The sequence below is a fragment of the Ceratosolen solmsi genome, unplaced genomic scaffold, assembly GCF_000503995.2.
Source record: "Ceratosolen solmsi marchali unplaced genomic scaffold, CerSol_1.0 scaffold6, whole genome shotgun sequence".
Classification (NCBI taxonomy): domain Eukaryota; kingdom Metazoa; phylum Arthropoda; class Insecta; order Hymenoptera; family Agaonidae; genus Ceratosolen; species Ceratosolen solmsi.
This window is the reverse complement of record NW_011948414.1, coordinates 2864309-2884615: the sequence shown is the minus strand read 5'-3', so window position 1 is coordinate 2884615 and position 20307 is coordinate 2864309. Positions and strand designations below refer to the sequence as shown.

The 20307-nt window shown below is 30.9% G+C and overlaps 1 protein-coding gene across 1 annotated transcript in view; it reads left to right on the top strand.

The window, feature by feature from the left end:
- The window catches only part of orb2 (cytoplasmic polyadenylation element-binding protein orb2), a 206034-nt gene extending 186578 nt beyond the window's left edge, over positions 1-19456 (top strand). Inside the window, exons 4-8 of the mRNA XM_011506645.1 lie at positions 15812-16063; positions 16802-16914; positions 17131-17523; positions 18662-18772; positions 19286-19456. Coding sequence (XP_011504947.1) covers positions 15812-16063; positions 16802-16914; positions 17131-17523; positions 18662-18772; positions 19286-19402 — 986 coding nt within the window. The 3' untranslated portion in view covers positions 19403-19456. The remainder of the gene's footprint in view (positions 1-15811; positions 16064-16801; positions 16915-17130; positions 17524-18661; positions 18773-19285) is intronic.
- The last annotated feature ends 851 nt before the right edge of the window (positions 19457-20307 follow it).

Genomic DNA, 20307 nt, shown 5'->3' with positions numbered 1-20307 from the left:
CATGTAAATTTTAAGGAGTAGTAGTATTAGTAGTAGTAGTAGTAGTAGTAGTAGTAGTAGTAGTAGTAGTAGTAGTAGTAGTCGTGGTAAAGAGAATCTATGTTGACTGAATTGTTAAAAAATATGATAGCGCATCAATAATAATATGCAATTTATATTTTTATGTCGTGTAGTATTTTATTAATTGAATTTAATAGCATTTAGCAATAGTAAGCTCAAAATAATAATAATAGAACATCGTATGAATCTTGAGACATTAATTTCTTACCTAAAACCTAATTCAATTCATAATTTGAAATATTTAGAAATACAAAAATGTATGGAATTATTAAGAATTTTTATTTTTTCTTCCATTTGCTAAATTTTGTTCATGCATATGCATACCAGTTTAAGTACTTGTTTAACTAATTTATTAATGAATTTCATAAGCTAATGATTCGCAAAGAATTAATTGAATTAGCCATTACATAAACAATATAAACTATTTTTAGTATGATATCATATGATAGATATTCGTTCAATAAACGTTAAGTGATTTATTTTATTTTTTTTTTTTAAAAAGAGCTTATAATAGATAAATTAAAATAATTCAAACTTCCTATCAATCATTGTTTACTCGTTACACTTTTTCCTACTTTCAATCATCATATACACATATATTTACAAACAGTTGAATCATCCGTGTAATATTTTCATTAAGTGTAGAAATGAAAATATTCGTTTTGCCTTAGAATCGCTGAAAATGTAGAGGAAAGCACAAATAGAATAAAAAATTCGAGAAGGACATTAATGTATCAATTAGCACGAATAAATATAAGATATGTACGAGGTAAAATTTTAGTTGAGACGTCGCAATGTTTTACGGAACATCTCCGTCGTATAACGGTAGAGTAAAGGAGCAGCAGCTTCGGAGGGTGGCTCAGCTTTGGATCAATATTATACAGGTACATATAGAGCGCATGGCGGGGGAGGTGGAGAGAAAACGAGTAAGTGCGAGAGAACGGGAAGAAAAGCAAGAGAGAGAGAGAGAGAGAGAGAGTGAGAGAGAGAGAGAGAGAGCGACTTGGTGGGAGTGATGGGGGAGAGGAAGGGTGATAGGTAAGCGCCTACCGCCATGAGGGTTTCGTCGTACCTCCTCTGCTTTTTCGCTCTCTCTCTCTCTCGCTCTCTCTCTCTCTCTCTCTCTCTCTCTCTCTCTCGGCATTTGCCCGTCCTTCAGTCTACGCCGTCAAAGTTACGCCAATAGCGTGGATGTGTATTTTACTTGAATAGTTTCATAGCTTAGTAAATCGATGGGTACGGTATGGTATTCTATGATTCTTAGCCGCTTTTCCATTTCGTACTTTAACTTTGCAATTTTAACTTCCACTCAAGCTGATGAAAAAGTAAGTTCCTATTTTTACGAAAGTGATATGTAACCTGAGACATTAATGATTTTACTTAAAAATATTCAATTCCATTTATATTGCTAAGACTATTCCTGATAAATTATAACAACTCTACAGGATATTTGCAATTTTTAATTTAAAAATGAAATACTATGAGTAAAATACCTTATAAAATAAAGTCAATGGAAGATTCAGAATAATCATCAGATGTTTTATTGAAAAAAAAAAATGTTTTTAACATTAGCTGTATATTAAACAAGGTCTTTGGTCTCATAATTTTGGTTATATAAATCTTTTAACATTCATTTCTTTCATCCATATTAGCTATTATATATTATAGAATTTTATAAAAATTATTTTAAATACGACGTAATTATAAGTCCATCTCGTTAGTTCACTGAAATGTTATGTTTTTCTTACTTCCAAATCATGCATACAGCGTTGAGAATTATTAATTTCTTTGCACTTAACAGGATAAAACAGTAAAACTGACGGCTATAATAGACGTAAAAATATCCACATCGAAAAACAGTAGAGAATATAATTTATATTTTCCTGTATTTGGCATATACTTTGTACTCATACGTAATTATTCTCGTATTAAATTCCGGTTTGACATTATTCAGTATAATAGATTTATTATAAAGTACGGTTTCAATTTCAGTGTTTTGTAATCTTACTTTATCAATTTGTAGAAAAAGTTATGATTGACTTTTAATTATAAAGAAAATTAAAAAATTTTAGTATTACTTAGCAATTGTTTTATGTCATTGAATTATTCACTTTGTAAAAAAAAAAAAAAAAACAATTCATCATACGGAACTAATTTCTGAATTTTTGTAGAAACTTAGGTGGAATTCTTCTCAAGCGTTTGACATTGATAGAAACGTTTAGAATTTCGATTAAGCATTCATCGACGGTAGCGTCCAAATACGTGTAAAAATGGCGAGTAGCGAATAATCAAGGACGATACATGCAATAATTGAGTAAGAGTAGGAAAATAGTTCTTTCTCTAATCCTAACGTTCTAAAACTTCAAATCCAGTCGCCTTCGATGAATTCAGGGCGAGCTCCCGCTCCTCGGTTCTTATGCTCTTGACACTTGTGCAATGACGATGTTGGCTCACTTGCGTAATTCATATAATCACGTAATTGCTTGGACTTTCTGCGTCCCCTGACACATTCTTGGATTTTGTGTGCTTTTTGTTTCAGTTCGTTTTCGTTATTGCGCATTATGTGAATGTACATGGATAAATTTAATGAGAGCGCTTAACAAGTAAAATAAATTAAATATCGTCGAAAAATGTACTTTAACGAATGCTAAAACATGAAATTAGCTTGAGAAGTATTTCACATAATTCTCCTAATGCACATTCAAGGGATATAATTATTCTTTTATAATTTAAGTATTTACATTGTTATAGGAATCGCTTTATTATAGAGATTTTCAAGTGAACTGACAAATATTAAGCTGAGAGAAAGAAATACAGATGTACGAAATTAAGTACAATTACGCAATACTATAAATAACAAAATATAGTGACCTCTTTATCTATTATTCCTAGTGTCATTAAAATGGAAATACAATTGATAATCAGTGATGAGGAAACTTAGGGAAGCAAATGAGACGTTGTCTTTCATTTTTCATTTATTCAAATTCAGATACTAGGAATAATAAGCACCCAGTGGAAATTCACTTGAGCGCGTAGTCCTTCACCGTTCTAAATCCAATCTCTTACACATTCACGCACATAGTCCTCATCTCCATCGCTCGACGAATCTTCACGTCTCTTCGGACAAAATTGCGCGAGTTCGTGCAGGAGGGGGAGACGTAGGATCTCCCTTTCTCGCTCGCCTCTACATTCTCGTAAGTACAACGAGTTCTTGCGAAAACAGGGACAGATGGATGCTGTTTACTCTCTTCTCTGTGGAATTCAAGTTGCCCTAGCAGTCGAAGATTGTGTTCGATGCCACTTTTACTATTCCCATAATGACATTTGAATTTATTTCTCTTTACGTCTTTATCGCCGCCAAGGATTATTGTGTGACTATTACCTTGTTACACATTTTCGATAATATCCATTTTTATCGAATTTATTTTGGATTTTCCGATGCAAATCAGTCCTATATAAGTGTTATAATATTTTATCAACTTACAAATATTATTAATATTAATAAAAATTATTACGATATTATAATAATTCTCATCTCGTAATATTAGATATGCATTAAAATATTCGACTTCAAAATGTTAATAAATCAATGATGAGATATTAATTTGATTTTACCTATAAATATTTATTTGCATAAAAATTATTTACAAAAAGAAAAGATGTATGATTGTATAAAAATTATGATGTATAATGATAAACTGAAGTAAAATATTCAACTACTACAACGATTAAATATCTATTATTTAAAATTTTAATAGATTAATATAAATAAATAAATTATTTTTCTAATTAATTTTAAATCTTTAAGACTCAAAGCACTACTTAACACTTTGCCAGTAAAAGAAAAGAAACTATACAGTTTACATAAAGTAAAACAAAGTCAGGATTAATAAAATACGTTGAGATCAATCGACTGATAAATAGCTTTTAACATCACTCCGGATCATGATATTTTTCATTATTTTTTATAAAGTTACGTTATTATATATTTACGTTGTCACATTTTATAATACATTTATTTCAAATTATATCAAATTAGCTTCATACCTATATATATATATATATAAATATGTTAATTTACTACTATCATTTATATGTGTTTGGTTTTTTTTTTATTATAATAAATAACAATTTATGAAGAATTTCAGTTGAAAAACAAAAATTTTTAATTTTTATTATACGATTAATTATAATAATATTTTGTGTGTTAAATATGTAAAAATTAAATCGTATCTAAAATAGTTAATATTAAAAAATAATCCAGTTTTAAAGCACGTTAATTTTATTAATTAATGTTGATAAAATACAAAATAATATTATTGAGGTAGAAATGAGCAAAAATGTTGAATTGACAAAAATCTCTTCTTAACAATATCAAATATTTATACTCTTAATATTTATACTTATTTTAATTTTTATACTCGATTAATGTTTCAATAATGGTAAAGAGACTAATGTTTTATAAATTTATAAGATATTACAAATTAGCAACGAAATTTATAACTTATTCTATATAAAGAAAATATTATCCTATATATTGAAATCAATATTTAAACAATTCTACGATAAAAATATATGCATAATATATATTAAAAAAAAAAAAAACTTACCATTAATATACTAAATTAACGTGAATTCTATTGGAAGTTAATATATATATATATATATATATATATATATATATTCAACATCTTGTAAATTAATGTGCTCAATTCATTTAATTTAATCAATGATTGATTAGATATGTCGCAAATTGGCCGTCAATAAGCTTTTGGAGCACTAATTTAAATAGATTATTGCAATTTGTACATGTGAAGTAAAAAAAACCTTATTTTAACGATAGTCAAAGTTATCTAACGGAAGTCATGGATATTTAAATTACTAGTTTCTGCATGTACCGCAAACTCATAACGGATCGTCATTGTAACAGCTGCAACATTTAAAGAATTATTTTTCCTGTATTGAGTTTTTAAAACATTTCAATAATTATGAAATATTCAATCACGTGGCAATAATAATTCTGTATTTGTTCATGCGAATTTTCAATTTCTTGCGAATTCCTGCGAAATTAAATAAATGACATTATAGAGAGAAAAAAACTTTCTTTTTTTTTTTTTTTTTTTTTTTTTTTTGTAATACCAATATTAAAAATGATTAAAACATAAAAGTTTTATCAATTTTATGAAACGTTATTTCTTATGAATATTGCATCTATTAATATTCATAAATGAATGAATCTTATATGTATATGTGAATTGTACTATGATTGAAAATAATTAATAATAAAAAATAATAAAGCTTTCTATTTAGAAAATACTATTATATATCTTATTATATATTTTAAAAGTAATTCTAATAAAAAGATTTTTGTTTTTAACAAAATAAAATTAAGTAATCTTTAAAGAATTTTTAATGAAAAATTTTCATACTCAATGAAAATAAAATATTTATCTCATGAAATTAGTCAATTTAAATACAAAAATAAAATTCTTGAAAAATTTTAACGTACTCGGTTCGCGTTGAAGATGAAAAAGTGAAGGAGAGCGATCGTTTTTGTTTTGTCTGAAATATATATCAGACATGTAATAACTATCGAATATTCTCTTTAACAGAATTTTATCCAACAAGCGAATAATTTGTCGTACAAATTAAATTTTATCTTGAAAAGATATTAAAATATTTATTCAACTCTATAAATTTATACTTGATATTATTAAATGTTGAATATCACGTATTTGTGTGCTAAATAAACGGAAAAATAAAAATATTTAGTCGTTATTTAAAATCATCTAATTCATGAATTTCATGTTTTTTGTCGTTGTTTTGTTTAGCTTTGATTAATTTAAATTAACTGCCAAGGAATTAATAAAATAAGCCGTAAAAGAAAATGTAATAATTCTTTCGAATATATTCGTTAAAAGTGTGATATTTGCGATAAGCACTGTTCATCAATTGTGTCTTGATCGGGAAATAAGATCTTTTCATCTTATATATATATTTAATAAGTTGCAATCGTTGCCCCATCGCTTGGAATAAAACCTGGAATACTTTTAAAATCGACGAGCGTCCTTTTCTTTCCAAGAGATAATCCTCACCCCACTCTGAAAAAAAAAGCATTACAACGGATGGATGGAGTGAGAGCTGAAAAACTGAAAGGATATGCAGTAGAATATATCTCGGAAAACTGCAGCGGCCCTGCGCGAAAAACGCTGCGTTAAGGGGATCGTTGACCCCTTCCACGCATGAATTCAAACACTTGGTGGGGAGGGGGGGATAACCGTCAGTTTGAAACGCCTGTGAATGACGCAACAATTTCGACGTTATGGCACATATGGAATAGTGGGGTGGAAAACTTATCAGCCTGCACATGTCCGTCCTCACCCGTCTGTATTTGTATTTCTATGGAAATTGATGGTCCGTACGCTGTTATGGGAAATGCCTCGAATTTATCGAGCAGTTCGGTCTTGGCGATGAAGCGAAGGAGTTATACTATTGACATATTATGTAATGGCTGTGTGAGTTGAAGAAATGTGAGGTATCAAAGGTGGTGAAACGAACTGTTTTAGAAATCGGCCACTTTTATAACGAGGAGCACGGGTATGACGATTTTTGTTTTATAATAACGTAGAAAGAGAACAAATCGATAATTTTTAATTATCAAAAATTTACAATACCTTGTTCAGATATTTACTTTATATCTATAGAGTATATTTTCAAAATTAAATTAATTCAATAAAATATATTTCAACACTTTTCAATGCATACGAAAATTTATAAATTATACAAAAAATATTTCATCATTCATCGACATTGATTAATTTCTTAACTGATATATTAGTATTTATTATTTGTATTTTATAACTTTTGCGTGTGTTTTAAACTATATTTGCCTCTGTAGGTCAACATTTTTTTCTTTTCTTTTCTTTCGAATCTTAAGGGAAACATTTGAAAGGAAATAAATACAATTATCATTCTTATTTTATCTAGAATTTAATGACACAATACAATTATTTTTATATCTCTACAACGATCTTTAGTAACGCTAATATATCGCTATAATAATAAATTGCATTAATTTCTGAGAAAATATATATGACAGAATAATTTATTGATTATATTATTGAAAAAGTGCATGTAGATAAGGGTTTTCGTTTTCATGAAGAGGCTAATAATAAATATGTAGCGGATTAAGACAATTGTTGTACGATATCCAGGGCTGACATGAAACAGGAAAAGCTAGAAAGTTCGCTTCTTCACACATAGTTTGATTAATTCTTTCCCCGACAATTTCCCGGCGTATCCCTTCTCTCCCGTTTCAAAAGTATCTCACGCTTTTTTATTATTATATCTCTGTCTTTAGTCAGTTGTCTCAGTTTTTATTCTATCTCTTTCTATTTCTCACATCTCTCACCCCTTTTCTCCATTTATTCTATTTATTATATCGTTGATTTTCTCGCATCTCTACCTTATAATTTTCTGTTTCGTTGATGTTGAAGAAATATCAAACGAACAGTAATAAAAATGGTTGTAATAAAGATATTTTTAAAGAAATATTCAAGTTTTTTGTTTACTACATTGAATTTAATATATACGTGGCAATTTATTGTTGGCTTTGTGATTAATAATGGCTATAAAATCAAATGAAACTGTGCAAAATGAATATAAATTAGAATTTCAATTTCTCAGTAACTTAGCTACAATTTATTTGAAAAAAATCAACGACTAGAAAATAAATATTTATAAAAGCAAAAAAATTGAAATTTTTATCGATTTGAAACATTTTTAACTTCATATCTTATATGAATTAAGTAAATGAAAATTAAACGTAAAAAAAAAAATTAAGACATTTATCAGTTATTCATAAAAATTGTTTTAAAAAACCTTTATTTTTAGCTGTAATGTTTGTGCATCTGTTTAATTGCTAAAAAAAAAAATAAAAAGTATCTATATATTTGACGTTAGAAAATAAGCAATCGAATGATTTGTGTTAGATAAAGGGAGCAATTATTATTATATGTAATACAGATTCAAAAAATCTTTGTAATTACCTTTTTGTCATCTATATATGATACAATAAAAATACAATAAAAATACATAAAATAGAATAAAAATGAATATTATTCAGTGTACATGTGATATTAATTTATTATGCAATATTTCGAAATATTAATTATTTATTGTTGATTATAAAGTATTTGTTTATTACTGTATGCTTTTAATAAACACGAATCAGCTACAATAATAAATTTATAATGAATGCACATATTGTCTTTACGACTCCGTACCTTCAATATTTATAAGTTTATATATTTGTAAACAAAAGCTAAAGCGTTACTGGTAATTTCGAATTGATTAAAGTCAAGACCATAGCTACATTTCATTACGTGCTTATAACATTTCAATATTTGAAAATTAACCTAACATATATCACATAAATTTTCAAAATAAAATTCGTCGTCAATTCGAGCTAAAATAAGCGCACTCGATGGAGTAAAAAAAAAACCCCTTATACTTGCAACATCTCTCTCGCTCCCTTTCTCTTGTTCTCGCGTATCTCTCTATCTTCTTCTCGTACACGTAGCTCTTGAGAGTGTCGCCGCTGTGCTGATGGAAAAGTTTTCTGAAGTGCACGAACGTGAGTGAGAGAAAAGGAACGAATTATACGCCGCCAACGTGTGCTTAAATTATCTATATGTATAAAGTATGGTGATACGAAAATGAAGTTGAATTAAATGAAATTTCATCGTTCTCGGTATTTTTATACATCTTTATTATCTATGTGGTGAGAGAAAATGAAATAATTATCCGTTGATTGAAGATAAAAAGCATGGAACATATGCTAGAAAAATGGAATTTTCAGTTTATTATTATTATTATTATTATTAATTTTAGAGATTAAACATTTTGCTTTAAAGCAGTTTAAATAATTTCGTTTAACAATTCTATTTTATACTTATCGTCGAAAGGTTAAATTCTTAATAAAATTTCATACGCTAGATAAACGTATGTTTTTCGATATGAACATAAATTTATACGGCATTCGATAAAACCTTTTATTGGGTATTTATATATATATATATATATATATATATATATATATAAATGTGTGTGTGTGTAGTAGTAGTAGTATTAGTTGTAGTAGTAGTAGTAGTAGTAGTAGTAGTAGTAGTAGTAGTAGTAGTAGTAGTAGTAGTAGTAGTAGTAGTAGTAGTAGTAGTAGTAGTAGTAGTAGTAGTAGTAGTAGTAGTAGTAGTAGTAGTAGTAGTAGTAGTAGTAGTAGTAGTAGTAGTAGTAGTAGTAGTAGTAGTAGTAGTAGTAGTAGTAGTAGTAGTAGTAGTAGTAGTAGTAGTAGTAGTAGTAGTAGTAGTAGTAGTAGTAGTAGTAGTAGTAGTAGTAGTAGTAGTAGTAGTAGTAGTAGTAGTAGTAGTAGTAGTAGTAGTAGTAGTAGTAGTAGTAGTAGTAGTAGTAGTAGTAGTAGTAGTAGTAGTAGTAGTAGTAGTAGTAGTAGTAGTAGTAGTAGTAGTAGTAGTAGTAGTAGTAGTAGTAGTAGTAGTAGTAGTAGTAGTAGTAGTAGTAGTAGTAGTAGTAGTAGTAGTAGTAGTAGTAGTAGTAGTAGTAGTAGTAGTAGTAGTAGTAGTAGTAGTAGTAGTAGTAGTAGTAGTAGTAGTAGTAGTAGTAGTAGTAGTAGTAGTAGTAGTAGTAGTAGTAGTAGTAGTAGTAGTAGTAGTAGTAGTAGTAGTAGTAGTAGTAGTAGTAGTAGTAGTAGTAGTAGTAGTAGTAGTAGTAGTAGTAGTAGTAGTAGTAGTAGTAGTAGTAGTAGTAGTAGTAGTAGTAGTAGTAGTAGTAGTAGTAGTAGTAGTAGTAGTAGTAGTAGTAGTAGTAGTAGTAGTAGTAGTAGTAGTAGTAGTAGTAGTAGTAGTGTATATGATACTTATACTATTACAAATTATATAGTTGAAAAATTTATTTCTCATATTAGCAGGGAAATATTTAACGCAAAATTGTCATACCTGCCGAGTAAGTTGTAAATTCAAATAATTAGCAGGGAAATTAATTTTGATACTATTTACCGACTTCAAAACTCCGTCGTCAATTATTCGCGAAGTCATAATCTAGCCAACATTGGCACATAAAAACATGCCTAAGGATGAATGAGTCGAAAGTTAAGTTTTTGCGATCATCATACGTGGCTTTTATTTTCTTTGACAAGCAAGCATTTGCACAAAGGATGGCTTTGCCTGTGTGCGAATGAATATACCCGTGCACTTGCAAAACGATATAGTGATAGAGGTCAGAAACGCATGCTCGAGCACGAAGTTGCACTCGGGCAATGCGCGCGGCAGCTTTAATCGATACGACGAAGTCGTATTACTTCCACTGCCTACCACCGACGAGACTGTGCCTGCAAGACTTAGAAAGAGAAGTACGAGGCAAATAATGGCTGCAACGTCTTCTTAGAACCAACTGTTTCTTTTTATGTTTCGGTGCTTGGGGCATTGTTAGATTGCCATTTAACAGCCGAATGGTTAAAAAGCTTATCGGCCTTTGTTTGTTCAACAGTCGTTTCCTATTAGCTGCGTTTATCTAATGTTTCGACATACGCTCGTTCATTCTCGATGTTAATTGTCTATAACGACTTAAAAGACTTTTTAACGAATCTGTAAGTGTGATTTCCCGATTATCGATTTTATGGGAATGAGTAGTATCAGTGATCGATCGATGCTTAAGACTTAATGCGATTTTTTTTTTTTTTTTTTTTTTTTTTATATGTATAAAATCGTTGTTCACGCATTTAAGAATTTTCAAAATATGTGGACAACATTCATTCTGTTACTTACATCGACAAAAGTAATTAAATCCATTGCCTATCGTCAATTAACAATCAACAATCATTTTTACGAACAATATGTTCGAACGTTATATATATGATTCACAAGAACATTAATAAAAGACTTTAATTTTATTTTTATTATATGTTTAATTATTATATTAAAAACTTGTATATAATTTATATAAATATGAATATTTAAAAATAAATTATTCTATATCTGTACTACATTATTTCTAGTATTTTTATATGTACTGTTTTACACTTTCTCAAATACATTTAGAACTCATTTGTATGTGTATTTTCATTTATTTACAAGCCTGATAATTCTTTGGATAATTTCTTTCACTCTTCTTTTTATGCCAATCCTCATCGATTACCTCCACACTAAGTACCAAGAAAATCAGTATTTCTTTCTTTCCAGGTTACATGTTAATTAACTCTTTTTATGTTGCACAAGGGGAATGTTAATTATAAACAATACATCGTGCCTAATAATTCATGTAAAACTTTAAAAAAATAATTTTCGTTTTTAAAGGCTCTGAAAAACATTAATTCTATTTGTCATAAAAACTTTATTTCTATTCAATATAAAAATTTTATTTTAAATAAACTGTAATGTCTTAATCGTATGTTTATACATTATTACAATAAGAATTAATCTCATAAATAAAATGTCTAAATAGTTTATTTTTCTTTGTTTTATCCAAATTTAAAAACTTATTTCTCTTAAAAATTTCAAAAGCAATATACTAAAGCATAAAATATTTATCAGGAAAAAAGTCATAGCAAATACAACTAATGCAAATATAGAGTGCAATAAATCAATGAAGATTTAAGACGTTAAGACATAATTACTGCTATATAATATAATATCGCCTTTCACTGTAGCGTATTTTCTTATATTAAACAAATTGCTTTTTAATAGTTGATGGTCACACATAATGTTGCAATTAAGAAGATATACCATGTGAATATATTGGATATTTTAAAAGTACACGGTACTTACTATTAGCTTGAAAAATCATTTGCTTATAATTTCTTATCCTCTTTTAATGCCCGTCAATAAAATTCATCACCATTTTAGGAAATTGTGCGTACTATCGTTATTTTCTTAATAACCATGCGGCTACTAACATATGGCAAATTTGCAAATTTTTAACCTTTTTATGAGCTTTTACTTTCAATATAGTTCTCATTCTATATAAATAATAATATATAATATATAAGTAATAATAATAAATAATAAATATAAATAATTTTTATAAATTTATTTTTTATAAAATCACATAAAATATATATTGTACTTTTATTTTTGTGTGTGTGTGTGTCTGTGTTTTTGTGTGTATTTCAAATTGTGATCATATCTCATGTTAAAAACAAAAGTGTTATAATGATAAAAGCTCTTCAAGGTAAAGTGTATATTAAATAAGTTTAGTGCAATTATTAAAAAAAAAAAAAAAAAAAAAAAAAAAAAAAAAAAAAAAAAAAAAAAAAAAAAAAAAAAAAAAAAAAAAATGAAACGTGAAAAACAAAAAAATGTTTTTAAATATAGTTCTATAGTTTTTAAAATATTTATTTTTACCAAACATAAAATAGATTAATTTTTCTAACCATCTTATGGAATTCATTTTTAACATTTTCATTTTTAAGTTATTGCAACGAAACTTTATTCTGCAAAGTGTATATATATATATATATATATATATATATATATAATGATGGTAAACTTAGGTTGATTTACATAATGGAGGTGAGAGTAAGGAAAATTTACGCTAGAAAAAAAAATCATCCCTATATTATTAATAGCTGCATTTTTGTAAGATTATGTAAAAGTCAATTCTTAATAGTTCTAATTCGTTCATCAATAGTAAATAATTATAACACGCGACAGCACATTTAGAATATATAATCATGTTGCTCAACTTTGTGCATTTTAACAATTTTAATTTAAATTACACATTCCAATATCCACGCGCGAGCAATAATTTTTTCTTAAACAGCATTTTATTTTATATAAATTTCCTAGCATTGATTTAAAGGCCTCTCATTGGCTTTTCCTATCTCCACTCCTGGCACCGCATCGCTAGTTAATAGTTAAATATAGTTAAATAATGCTTTTCAAGTCTACAAGTAGTAAGAAATAAAGGATGAACAAAGTTCATTTCTTAAGTAGCCATAATGCTCGGGATTTCACGTATGCGAATCGGGCAGCATTTGCTCTTTTTACTCGTCCATTCGATCGAGTGAATTCGCTGACTCGCGCCTCGTCATTTTTCTCTTTTGTCTCTTTCTCACTGGCTTTCCATACGCACGCTCATTTACATGATAAAAGCCGAGTTGTTGATTTTCCATAAGTGCCGACGTTAGGCCGTACTTTCTCGCGTCGTTAATGTTGAATATCGAGGAGCGATGATTCGTACATTAACGATCTTCTGTATCATTATTTTGTAATTTAGTTAACTATTTGTTTTTTGTTTTTGCGCGCACTGCGTGTATGCGTGCATGTGCGTGTGTCTGTGTGTGTGTGTGTCTGTGTGCGTGCGTGTGTGTGTGTGTGTGTGTGTTGTGTGTGTGTTTTTTTTTATTTTATCCACATGAATCGATTATGTTAATGCTGTTTGTTTAAAATTTTTTATATAAATACGTCACTGCATACAAATACATTGGACTCTAAGGCGAAGATCTAAATGATTAACTGATCAGTCAACGGCTGAACAAAGTATTACAACATTCTATTTAACGTGTAAGGAAAATCATGAATAAAAAGAAAAACAAAAAAGAAAAACAAAAAATAAAAAAAAAAAAAAAAAAAAAAAAAAAAAAAAAAAAAAAAAAAAAAAAAAAAAAAAAAAAAGAAAAGAAGAAGAAGAAAAAATCAAATATATAAATAGAAGGAAATGTTAATATTGATAGTCGATATGTTTTATTTGATATATCGCAATATTATTCTATTCCTATATAAATTCTTAATAGATAGTACGTAAAATTCTAATAATTATGGTAATAAGAAAATGTATTTGTTGATGAATGCGCCCCCGTACTTTTCACGAGAAATATCCTCGTTAATGTGAAAATTCAAGAATAGAGGGAGCTCGTTTTTTTAACATATTAAGCAGTAATTATTTTAGCATAGCAATATAAAGATATTAATTATTCGGAAGAATGTCGTATTTACGGGTCATGTCGTATAAAAATTCCGTAAATATGGCTTTAGTCGAGGCTTTTCAAGCGAATTGTAGGCTGAGAGGCCAGATTGTTGCATCAATATTTTAAAATGACGTTATCGACGTTATGCATAAAAATGGGAGGGCAATTTGTTCATCGATCGGATCTTCGAAATTCCAAAAGCATTCTCACCCATCGTCAAATCCTCAATGCTTTTTTTCGATTATTCACAATGCATTTCGTCCCCTCCGAATCGCTTACAGCACATGGGAAAGCGCAAGGTCGGGGATCCCGCGAAATTTAAATTCGCGAAAATCCAAGCGCGCCGAGGTAGATTTCGACGGAACGACGTCAGTCGAGGACTTCCGGATAAAAACATGCGACGCTCGGTCCTTCGCGTCGTTCCGCCGATTCAGACTGACAGTCGCATTTTTATGTTTCGTCTCGAACCTCGAGGACGCACGATTTTGCTCCGATTTCCCACTGCGATTGCCACACACTTGCGCGCATCTATACTGTGTGACTTTTCGTTTTTTTGTTCGACTATCTTCCTTGGAGGAAGACAATAATTTTTCGAAGATATTCGCTGTTTGCGCTTAAGGCGATTATAGAAGAAAGGACATGGAGATGAATATCAGGAGAGTCATGTTTTCCATACCGAAGCGGCGATTCAGTGAGTTGGGCTATTCTCCTTTCGTCATATATTATTATATTTTTTGTTGCAAAACCAAATTATTTAACATAATGTAAACATCGCTCGTAATAATAATAATGCTTTTAATTTAAATGCTTTGCTTGAAAGTTAAGCAACGCTAAAGTAACAATAAAGTAAAGTAATCAAAATTTTGATAAAGTCCAAATTATCAGTCATTATTTAGTAAATTGGGGGGGGGGGACAATTTAACGAGAGCCTGGCACAACAAATTGTTTATATTTATTTGACTAAAAGTAATATTTAGCTTATATTTTGTATATTTTTTGGCTAAGATTGATTTTTGTTTTACATGGGGAGATGACAAAATATATTAAATCGTTAATTATTTTAGTTTTGTCATTACGATAGATATTCGAATAAGCCGTATCATATCGAGTAATTTATAATAAAATATACAATTAATTAGGAAATGTTAAATTTTTTACAATATACTTTATGAATATTTTTATCGCTTATATCTTTTACGTATAATCATCGTATAAATGATAAAGTAATTAAATATAATTTACCGTTACTAATTATAATTAGTAAATTACATATAATATACATAATAGATAATACACTACGTTGGTTTTCGTTACGATTATCGATAAATTTTATGTAATTTTGGTTGCCATTATTCTCGAGCAGTATATATATATATATATATATATATATATATTTTTTATAATTAAATACTTTTGTAAAAACATAATTGCCTGCACATACGTTACCCACCTAATATACTCCCCCATGGAATTATTTGAAGTTTATTGACACACCTGAAGTCCTAAATGCTTACCGCAAACAATATTGTCTCTGATATTTTTAGACGACCTCGCGATAAAGTAGCTAATAATCATCAATTGTCTTAAATAATATTCCATGAAATTCGATATAATAATATCTTATGAAATTTGATGAAATTCAATAATATATTATAAATCAAAACAATAATATCCTGTGAAATTCGACACTCTGGATGTCGCAATAATTCAAATTGGAAATAGAATTCTTACAAGGGACAGTGAAGTAACATTTTCTTTCTCCTCCCATACTAGGTAAATCACCATTCTTTCCGAGCCTCGATGAGCCCGGGAGCATTCACCTGGAGGATCCAAATTCGGCGGGCCAGCTGGACGGTGTTGGGGTTAACGTCGGCGTCGGGGTTGGCGGCGGGGTAATGGCTGCGCCTCAGAATGCGCCCCTATCGTCCCCAAGTCGCAGCAGTCCTCATAGCCAAGGCAGCGAGACCAGCGAACGATTTTCCAGGAAGGTCTTCGTCGGCGGCTTACCGCCTGATATCGACGAAGGTTTGTATCCTTATCGCGCCCCACGTAACTGTTGCTCTAATACTGAATTGACAAAAGGAATGTAATAATGGCCGGATTAATAATATAAGATTAACAATCTTATATATTTATTTGCATATGTAATTATTTCAACAGCGTTCCCATGACTTTTAATGACCTTACATAACGTCTTCCTTGGAATTATAATTATAAAATTTCTAAAACTCTTGTTAGTTGACCGAGTATTTGCACATATTGCCCATTGAATTCGCATAATTCCAGTTAAGTTTTTATAAAAATTTTTATAATTTATAATAAAATGTCATTCTTTTAAAACTTATTTTTATCTTCTCTCATAACTTGTTCATAATTTGCTTGATATCGATGAAAAACGTCATTTGTTATATTACTTTTTCATAGTAGAACGAAGTAAAAAAAAATATCCATAGTTTTATAATAATATTTGTTTAAAAATTATAAAAATTTGTGAAAAAATTTACGTATGCAAAATTAAAAATTTCTTTCATTTATAATTGTCGGTAATGTATTACATTTAACAGCAAATAAGGATACTTCATGCTTTATATTAGCAATTATATGTTATATCGCGTATGTAATAAATCGCTCCAAATGATTTCCAACTAAATCCGAAGAATCTCGAATGATACGACATTCTTGTTAATCTCTTGTTATTAAATCATAATTTTATCAATTTAATTCGAGGTAAGTCATTCTAAAATTGATATTAAATTTCGACAGATGAAATCACAGCCAGTTTCCGGCGATTTGGCCCACTAGTTGTCGATTGGCCTCACAAAGCCGAGAGCAAATCGTATTTCCCACCAAAAGGATACGCTTTCCTACTTTTCCAGGTATTATTTATTTTACGTGTACGCAAAAATTCACGGATCTCCGCTCACGGAATACCTATCATCCCTGTTACTACTTTCTATTTCAACCTACGATCCATAACTATCAACCACTGCACGTCCCACGCAAGCATTTCCTAAACGGAGAAAGCCCCCTTAGGCCGAGCCACGAGCTCTTCATGACGGAGGCAGTCGTGAACTTATACGAAATTCCCCCAGGACGAGAGTTCGGTGCAGCAGCTGATCGACGCCTGCATCCAGGATGAAGAAAAGCTCTATCTTTGCGTGAGCTCGCCGACGATCAAGGACAAGCCCGTCCAGATCCGGCCCTGGCGTCTCAGCGATGCCGACTTCGTCTTCGACGCCTCGATGCCCCTCGACCCGCGCAAGACCGTCTTCGTTGGTGGCGTGCCGCGGCCCCTGAAGGCCTTCGAGCTCGCCATGATCATGGATCGACTCTACGGGGGTGTCTGCTACGCAGGCATCGACACCGACCCGGAGCTCAAGTATCCCAAGGGTGCCGGCAGGGTGGCTTTCAGCAATCAGCAAAGCTACATTGCAGCAATATCGGCGAGATTCGTTCAGCTGCAACACAGCGACATCGACAAGAGGGTGAGGACAGAACATCAGCCGTTAATACATCAACTTTTTTTTGTTTGTTTTTTGTTTTGTTTCGTCTCGGCTCCCCAACGGCTATGATGTTGCCGAAGCGAGCGTCTACTATCGCGTTCCCTTGGAAAGTATTGATTTATCAAAACCATCGAGAAGCATTTGTTATTATATAGCTGAATAATTGAAAAATCAATTTCCGCAGCTGGTAATTCTTCGATGTTCTTGCTTCTCCCATAATATGATATCGATTATGGAATTCGCAAAACGTTGATTAAAACTTTTATCTGTAAGCAATTCGGGAAATCCAGTTGCCGGTATCATATCACATAAAATGATCAATTATGAAAATGCACTGCTTGCTAAGTACATAAAATTTTATAATCGATAAACTTGATTCAAACGTATATTATTTCATTCGAATACACAGTCGATAAATATCAATGCTCTTTTGAAATTATCATAAATAGCATAATAAGTCAATTAACAAATTTAAGCGATGATAAAATGCAAATCTTCTAATGTTATGGTTGAGAAATATTTTCTTAAACTATTCTTAACATTAATACGCAATGAACTAAATAATAGATGAGAATTTAAATAACAATGGTAGGGCAGAAAAGAAACAAATAAAAACGAAAAAAATAACAAATTTACAATTCAAATTTATAATGTATATTTACAATTATATATTTTATTATTTCGTATTGCATTTGGAAACATTTCATAATTTCTAAGTAATTTTCGATACCTCTGGTTCACGGTAATTTACGCTATTCATATAGTTTTATTATCCTTTATATACGAACGGTGATGTCATTTGCTCCGTGAAAAAGATTTTCACAGAGTTTTCTAACACGCGACAAGAAATTAAAAGAGAAAGAAATAAGAAATTATGTAGAAATAGATAACAATTAATTGTTATTAATTGCGTTTAATGATGTTGTATCATAAAGTTAAGTACCAAACAAATTTACATAATATTGATAATGTTTTGCAATGCATCTACAACAATTAGCACGAACGTAATTACGAAATATAGAATGCTGAGTTTACGATAAAATTTCGAGCTCCTTCACTTACCTGCTAATAAAATCTGCATGTCCCCTAATAAATTAATGCAAAATCATTTGATGTTTAGGTCGAGGTCAAGCCATACGTTCTGGATGATCAAATGTGTGATGAGTGCCAGGGTCAACGTTGTGGTGGCAAGTTCGCTCCATTTTTCTGCGCTAACGTTACTTGTCTTCAGGTACCGAAATCTTATATACTTTGTAAATTAATTTTTACGTTTGAAGGAAATTCATTTTTAATGTTTGATATGAAATGTTAATGGTCATCGAAAGTACTGTCGCTATCGAACGACTGTCTCTACTATTTATAATTTAACGAGTTATTGATTTACATTCTAGATGCGTAACGACGCTTGAAAAATTAAAAAAACACATTTTTTTATTCTTTTAATTCCTCGATGTTGATTTTCAATTGCAATTGTTTGAACGTAATAGTCTAAGCATAACGAAAGCATAAGATCTCTTAGGCCAAAAATCGTGAAATCTCCTATGAAACGAATATTGTATTTATATGCGAATGAAATATCGTATATCGAACTGCCTATGAAATAAATAAGATAAATTTTATTCCATTGTTGGAGATTAGAAAAAAATTAAATAATAATCAAAGCATTCACAATTTTTTTGGATTAAATTATACCCACTCAATTCGATTAATGGGACTAACGGGACAAAAATCATTCTACTTTCAGTACTACTGCGAGCACTGCTGGGCGACGATTCATTCGCGGCCAGGTCGAGAGTTCCATAAGCCTCTGGTGAAGGAAGGTGCAGACCGACCGCGAACCGTACCCTTTCGTTGGTGTTAACCTCAGTCCCAAGTGCTGCCCCAGCAGCAGCATCATCATCATCATCACAACAACAACCACTACCACGACCAGCAGCCGCAACAGCAACGACAACCGCAGCAACAGCAGCTTTACCACCATAACCATCGTAGCCACCATAACCACTACCATCACAATCACCACCGTCACCAGTATCAGCAGCAACGTCGTCGGCGTTCCTGAGACGTTCCCGAGGCGTTCCCGAGGCGTTCCCGAGGCGTTCCCGAGGCGTTCCCGAGACGTTCCCGAGGCGTTCCACGCGATAAGGCCGGACACAGTCTTCTAGCTAATTGAAAGGAACGATAGGGATGACATTTATCATGCAGCAGCACTTTTTCCAGCACTTGTCTCTTTCTTAGACACTTGCAGCGACGAGCGATAACCAATTGTCGAAATGAACGGGCGAAAGAGAAGGACGAAAAGGCTAATTTTATTAAGAGCCGTTGCATGATGGAGAATGATAAACTGGGACGGCTAATTGATAGGAGGATTGGATGGATAATGGAAGGCAAAAACCCCGTACTCAATTATTAATATAATATTGCTATTCTACTGATGGATAAAAGCTCCACCACTACGTCTTAAGCTACGCTATTAAGATAGATAACGAAAAAGTCTCTATTCTTATCTACTGCTCCGCTAATTATTCCTACAAATATCCCTCACGGTGTGTTTTTGTGAAGAGTACAAATGAAGAGAAGAGGATTGAGCTGCTGCTGTCGTCGTCACGATTGCCGAGCTCTCCGAGCTCTCACTTGCTTTACGAGCACAGAGAGTCTGGAAGAGAGACTCCTCATCCGGAAAACTCGAGTCGAGGTCGTTTAGAAAAATTGAGAATTATGAAGAGGATTAAAGATTATCATGCCCGGCGTTCGGTTACACTCTTT